This window comes from Penaeus vannamei, chromosome 20 (assembly GCF_042767895.1).
Source record: "Penaeus vannamei isolate JL-2024 chromosome 20, ASM4276789v1, whole genome shotgun sequence".
Taxonomy (NCBI): Eukaryota; Metazoa; Arthropoda; class Malacostraca; order Decapoda; family Penaeidae; genus Penaeus; species Penaeus vannamei.
This window is the reverse complement of record NC_091568.1, coordinates 2,832,386-2,839,885: the sequence shown is the minus strand read 5'-3', so window position 1 is coordinate 2,839,885 and position 7,500 is coordinate 2,832,386. Positions and strand designations below refer to the sequence as shown.

At 37.6% G+C, this 7,500-nt stretch overlaps 1 protein-coding gene across 21 annotated transcripts in view; it reads right to left on the bottom strand.

Annotated features, from left to right (window-relative positions):
* Positions 1–7,500, bottom strand: part of SLO2 (slowpoke 2) — a 585,082-nt gene that overhangs the window by 118,316 nt on the left and 459,266 nt on the right. For 16 of the 21 annotated variants that reach the window (XM_070134672.1, XM_070134684.1, XM_070134679.1 and 13 more), the window contains one exon: positions 1,244–1,333. The exons of the other annotated variants lie outside the window; for them this stretch is intronic. In XM_070134672.1, the coding sequence (XP_069990773.1) occupies positions 1,244–1,333 (90 nt within the window). The remainder of the gene's footprint in view (positions 1–1,243; positions 1,334–7,500) is intronic. 21 annotated transcript variants of the gene reach the window in all.

Genomic DNA, 7,500 nt, shown 5'->3' with positions numbered 1-7,500 from the left:
AGAGAGAGAGAGAGAGAGAGAGAGAGAGAGAGAGTGAGAGAGAGATTGAGCGAGAGATTTAGCGAGAGAGAGAGTGAGCGAGAGAGAGATTGAGCGAGACAGAGAGAGAGACAGAGAGAGAGAGAGAGAGAGAGAGAGAGAGAGAGAGAGAGAGAGAGAGAGAGAGAGAGAGAAGAGAGAGAGAGAAGAGAGAGAGAAGAGAGAGAGAAGAGAGAGACAGAGAGAGAAACAAAACATATAATCCTAAAACTAACTATGGCCTTTCCGAATGACTCAGCATTCGTCTGGACTCAAGCGCCCGCCAAGAGCGAACAAAGACAGTGTCTTAGGCGTAAAGAACTAAAAAGAAAGAAAAAGAAAAAAGAAAAAAGAAAAGTTATAGACAGAAAGCTTAATCGGAACTTAAAGAACTAAAAAATAGAAAAAAAAGGTATAGACAGAGATAAGCTTAATCGGAACTTAAAGAACTAAAAAATAGAAAAAAAAGGTATAGACAGAGATAAGCTTAATCGGAACTTAAAGAACTAAAAAATAGAAAAAAAAGGTATAGACAGAGATAAGCTTAATCGGAACTTAAAGAACTAAAAAATAGAAAAAAAGGTATAGACAGAGATAAGCTTAATCGGAACTTAAAGAACTAAAAAATAGAAATAAAAAGGTATAGACAGAGATAAGCTTAATCGGAACTTAAAGAACTAAAAAATAGAAAAAAAAGGTATAGACAGAGATAAGCTTAATCGGAACTTAAAGAACTAAAAAATAGAAAAAAAGGTATAGAAAGAGATAAGCTTAATCGGAACTTAAAGAACTAAAAAATAGAAAAAAAAAGGTATAGACAGAGATAAGCTTAATCTGAACTTAAAGAACTAAAAAATAGAAAAAAAAGGTATAGAAAGAGATAAGCTTAATCGGAACTAAAGAGAGTGCGTCGGTGTTTTCCCAGAAGAGCTCAGAGGTACGTCTTCAGAGGCACTTGTTCAGGGCAAACGAGCGAACTGGTGGTCTTTGCAACTGGTGGTCTTTGCCATTCAGTGACGCGTTGAGTGACCAGCAGACGCGGCCACTCGCCAAATGGGCATGTTAGAGGGTACTCGCGAGGGAGCACTGCAGAACAGAACAAACTTCCAGCACTATGTAGCATCGCAGCGCCAAAACGAAACAAGACTTTCCAAAAAAAATAAGGGGGTTTTCCCAAATAAAAAGAGTCTGTAATAAGCGACAATGTTGGCAGGAGATAACGGACCCGGACAGGATGGTAGGACATGTGGTGCGAGTGATCGAGGACCCGCGGCGCACTCGTGTACCCGCCCATGCGCCAGCTGTTCATGTAATCCTAAAAGGAAAGACGGTCTTAGGGTCAGCCGCTCTCTCTCTGCGGGGACGTGTGTGGATACACGTGAACAACACATAAACAAAACACACTCATACACACGCAAGCACGCACGTACGCACACACACGCACGCACGCAAACACACACACACGCACGCACACACACGCACGCACGCACACACACACACACGCGCACACGCACACACACACACACACACACACACACACAAACACGCACACACATATGTATATTTATACTTATTCTATTTTTTCGTCTCCTGTATATTTATTATGGTAATGACAAATGCTATTGCGATTCGAAAAAAACAGCCCTTTGTGCACTAAGAAAAAGGAGAAAAAAATATTCGGCTGGAAATCAAAATGGCCAAAGAAAAAATATTATGATGAATATAATAATTATTGTAATGTTATTATTTTCACCTTCATCATCACCATTACTACACTTCTCTTTCTGCTTCTCCTTCCTGTCCTTATTATTTGCATTATCACAAATTTCTTTTAACACACAGACTCACACATAAAAATCTATTCACGACGAGCGGAAAAATGCAGAAAAAAGACAAAAAAAAAAAATGAAGAATGACAATATATAATAAATAGAAAAAATTAAAAAAGAAAAGGGAGAGAAGGATAATAAAAGAAAAGTAAAAAAAAGGGGAATAATAAAAAAGGAAAAGAAGCAGAAGGAAATGAAAAAGTGAAACAGAAATGGCAGAAGAAAAATACGAGATTAAGGAGCAACGCGAAGGACAGACTGACAGAAAGAAAGAAGAAAAAACTGGAAGAAGAAAGAGAGAGAGAGAGAGAGAAAGAAGAAACGGAAAGAAAATGCAAAAGGAAGTTCCTGGACGGGGACTTCTCTGCAGGAAAACAAATTACCCAGAGTTGCTATTTCTGCTTATTTCACTGCACAGATTAAGGATTAATTAGATAAAAGGAGAACGATTAATTAGTCCAATTTGAAAGATTAATGATCTGTAAAAACACCGAACTTAATACGAATTGCGAATAAGGTTCAAGTAGAATAAAATAAAGTTAGATAAAAGAACAACTGATGAAAATGTAAATGGAAAATAATAAAGAAAATAGAATAATATTTCTAGTGTCATTCATGCCGTTAAAGACCCGACAATGATTTTATTTGGCTGTTATAGATATCATACTTCTTCCTTTCACAACAGAACAAGGTTTAAGCAGGAATACCATAGGATATAGTTCTTGAAAGTTCCTCTCAAATCCTATTACTCAGGTTATTTATCTTATATCTCCGATACCATATATAACAAAAAAATCTGATAACATAAAATCTACAACTTATATAAAGAAACCCTTATAACAAATATTAAGTAGATTCAATAATTCGACAAGCAATATAGTTCCTCCTACTCGAGCCCCCCCCCCCCCCCCCCCCCCCAATAAGAAAGGAATTCTCACATGAGCTGTAATGAACAAGTTTTACGGTCCCGTGAATGTCTCTTTTCGCAGAACCGAGAAAATCCTTCTTGACATATCTTGTGTCGCTCAGGAGATTTTTCGGCTCCCCCAGTGGCTGTACGTTGCCGGGGATGTACGGAACGTGTCTGTTGGTGTGCTTTATAGGTGTCTTTCTTTTTCTTTCTGTCATTCCCTCTGTCTCCTCTCTCTGTCATGCCCTCTGTCTCTTCTCTCTGTCACTCCCTCCGTCTCTTCTCTCTCTGTCATTCCCTCTGTCTCTTCTCTCTCTGTCATTCCCTCCCTCTCTTCTCTCTCTGTCACTCCCTGTCTCTTCTCTCTCGTCTTTTTCTCTCTCTACCTCTCTGTCTGCGCGTTGGTCTGTGTGGCTGTCTGTCTGTCTGACTGACACTCTCTTTCTCTCTCTCAAACACATTAGCGGACGATAAGGAACTGGATGCTCATCAGACCAAAGGGTTCTGAAACCGAAGACTAAAAGCCCAAACTCCAGCTCCTCTTCCGCTTTTACGCAGAAATGGAACTGTTGAAACTGAATAAAATATATTTGTAACTTAATAGGGTCTAGAAATGGTATAACATCTTTCTCCTAATATGCGGCCGGTTTGTTAAAATTGTGCCAGGCCCGATCCAATGAATTTTCATAAATACAGATGCAGAAATAAAGGCATATCTGTCTGTATATCTGATAGATATACACAACTATCTATTTACCAGGTTGATATGCATGTCTAGACTGATAAATATGCATGTATTTCTTTCTTATACATGTCAATTATACGAATATTCTTTGGGTTGGGCCTCGCACAATTCTAACAAACCGGCTGATAGTCTAGGATATGAATTACCAGTGTGGCACAATCTAGGATATACACAATCCAACATAGCAAAATATCACATCTCTCTCCTAATATAGTCTAGGATAGTGGTTTTCTCAACCTCTTCCATTCTGCCCTCCCTGATCTATATATAACTAGACGCATACCTCCGCCAAGGCAATAGGGTCACTGATCCCTTCAAAACATTCCCACTTGAAGCATTACATCAAAATCACCTCTTTCTCAATTACCCAGGTGACGCCCGTGTTTCTCTATCTTGCAATGGTAATGAATCCTTTAAAAAAAAAATCCTGGATCCAGGTCACCACTAAATTTTAATGGCATCTGAATTTCATGAAAATATGTTCATAACTTTTTGAGATATCCTGCCAACCACTAACACTACCAACAACACGACCCCCCTGAGGAGGCAATCTCTTTGGCCCCGTTCAGTGACTGTCATCTTTAAAGAATCAGTTATTGCTAGTTATGAACAGTGTCATTGTGTCAATATCTATAGGACAAGGGCATTTTATGGAAAGATTCAAAATGATTGATATGTGAGAGATCTATAGATATACGTGAGACAGAGATACATAGGTACTGTAGGTAAGATAAAATTCAGTTTAATTGGACATCAAAATTTTCATATTGGTCCATGGACTCCCAGAAAGTACTCCGTGGCCCCAGGTTGGAAGCCCCTGGTCTAGAATATGAATTAACAGTCCAACATAACCTAGGCTATGAGCAGATAGTCTAACTTAGACTAGATACGTATAGAAGTCCCACATCTCACATGTGAAATTAATTCTGATGGCGAAAAAACACATACGGAAGATGGTTTCCTGTGAAACTGCCAATTGTATACAGAAATTGAGTTTCAAAGCCATCTTAAATGCAAATTGCTAGTCTAACCAACACGAATAATAATCTCAGATGTAATAACAATGTAAATACACAAGAAGCAGAATTCTAATATTACAGCAACACACATTATTTGCAAATTAATTTATGAACTACTGACATAGTTTATTTCATTATCTCTTTGTACTCTTTTACTCCAGACTGAGTATAAGGCAGTGAATTTGATTTATATCAATCTATATTAAACCATAAAGTTGTAAGACACAAAATTACTTCTGATCACTTATACCTCAGTTGTAACAAAAACCTCAGTATTCCCTTGCCAATGATAATAATACCAATAACAATATATTTGCTTCTAATAATAACCATAATAAATAATCATCATCCTTCTTGCTCATAATGATATTATTAACAATAAGCACCTCAACTTAATCCCTGGATCACTGCCAACCCATCCATAAATTTTCATTACTCTCTATCAATAAGATTTTCCGTTATCCAGACGACGAACAAATTAACCAGGAAGACAGCGCCACATAATCCTCTGATCTTCTTAAACATCATTATCATCGTCCCCAATAGGAATGGCAATACAAAATGAAAACTAGGGATTATAAATATTATTAATTTCTTGAAAAGGATGTTTATTTCGTATGTACTGTCCATTAAGGGATACTTCTTTTAGGAAACACAATGAGCTAGTTATGACATTTACGTCGATAAAGAGTACTTATAACCTGAATCATATTTATCTAAAGCAACATAATTACTTGGACTTTAACGTGCGTAACAAACCTTTCCGAAATATTATGCCTATACAGTATATTTAATGTTCCAAGAAGCTTGCACACCAACAGCCAACCAACTGGGTATATAAAAAGACCAAAGAAATTTCTCTTATGCGCATTTCTCAGATTCTGAAAATGAATTGTGAGCTCGTTATAAAAGTAAAAGAATTGCACAACAGGTTCCGATTAAGAGGCTATCATTTTTTTTTTTAATCAGAATATTACTAGTTGGTTGCCCTTGTTCTTAAAGCAACTGTGAGAATGTTTGTTTCCTCGCTCTCTCCCTTTCAAACAAAATGCTCATTGAAATTATTTGATTTCTCTCTGTTTCTGAATTTTCGTTCTCAGTTTCTGATTCAACTTCTCTCTCTCTCTGTCTCTTTTTCATTCACCTCTCTCTCTCTCTCTGACCCCCCACCTTTCCTCTCATTCTCTTCTTTTTCTCTCTCTTACTCTTTCTCTCTCTCCCTCTCTGAGTGTGTGTGTGTGTGTGTGTGTGTGTAAGTGTGTGTGTGTGTGTGTGTGTGTGTGTGTGTGTGTGTGTGTGTGTGTGTGTGTGTGTGTGTGTGTGTGTGTGTGTGTGTGTGTGTAATAACAGACACACGTTTGCATTCATTAGCGAACACAGGTAAATTCGTCAGCTACAAGATACGGGAGAACTATACCAGGAAGAACCGGTCTGCTTGCCTTGTTATCTCCTTAAAGAGTGTAGTTCATTTTAAAAGAAAAAGTTTCGAAAGCCACCTGTAAAGTGTCCAAAGAAAAGAGAACTGATGTAAAGTTAAAACGACTGTGCTTAATTAGCGAACTTGGGACAACTCTTGGCGGCGACCAACCTTGCCACCCCCCCCCCCCCCCACTCCCAAGAAATGGCTGTAACGTCGCCTCTGTTTGCAACACCACACTATGAATAGCTGTACTTGTTTGTGCAGTGAAGTTTTATGTAACGGAGAAAGCAACGCTAAAAGACTCAAAAATAATAAACCGAGACTGTGGAAACCCATATCAAGAAATTGGTCGCAGGGGATAATGAACACGAAGAGCTGAGGAAATGGGAGACTGCGCAGAATCTTGAGGAAAAGGAGGGATTACCTCGGGCAGAATTCAAAATGTGTCAAGGCAGAAGAATTTTAAAAGTTGTAGAAATTATGGAAAGTACGTGAAAGAGTAACGAATTATTGGAAATGGAATGACAGAAACAAATTACGTCACAGAAGAAACAAACTAAAAGTAATATTTTGCAACATGGCGTGGGTTAAAAGGACTGTAATTCCAAAGGTAAAGTTTGAAAAGGACACGGATGAGTTGAAAGAAGAGATGAAACTTAGCTAAAAAGGACGACAAACAATACATAATTTAAACACAACTTGGGCATGATAAAACCTACTGAACGAGCTTAGCTTTATATTAGAACACACTGAAAAGTCTCAAACATAGCACCGGAAGGTACAAATGGGATAAGGTGATTGATGAAATACACGGAACTATAAATATCGAATTCCCGCACAAAAAAGGACATCGTTGCAGACCATAGAAAGGAAGAAATAAAAGAGAAACAAGCCACTGAAACTTGACATTGTTGACAAGGCCATCAGTAGCCAAGGTAATTTTCCGCCAGTGATAATAAACTGCATTCTTCCTTAGCAAATGCAACACAACTCGGATACTTGAATGTCTCGTAAAAAGGTAAGACCATTGCAGAGGCGGGAGAAAGGAATTGACAGCAAAGCAAGTGGTGGTTAAACAAGTCCTCATCAGTCTTTGAGGTTATTGTAATAGAAAAAATAGTATTCGTAATAATAATATATATAAGCGTTAAACACACTAATTGGAAAAAAATGGACCTCGAGGATCTTTACACCATTAATGTTTACCAATTTATAAATGATCTGGGATCAAATTCAAACAACTATCTTATCGACAGATGACACAAAAGAAACTAAAAAGAGAGGCTTTGTGTTAAAGTCGAAAGTTTGTTCATATGGTGTTAGGTATGGTGATGGCAAAAATTAGCTCTATACCAGAACAAGATGGGAAAATTGCTACTAAATGCATCACACAAATTAAATAAATGATAGAAAGGAGAAATACGAAGGAAAGAAAAGAAAAGAAAAGAAAAAAAAAAAAACAGGAAAGACTTAAATACGCCCTCAACTGGCGGGTCTTTGATGGGTTTCAACTTTAAGGGCTTGAATTTTGAAAAAGGACCTGATTAAAATGAAAACTT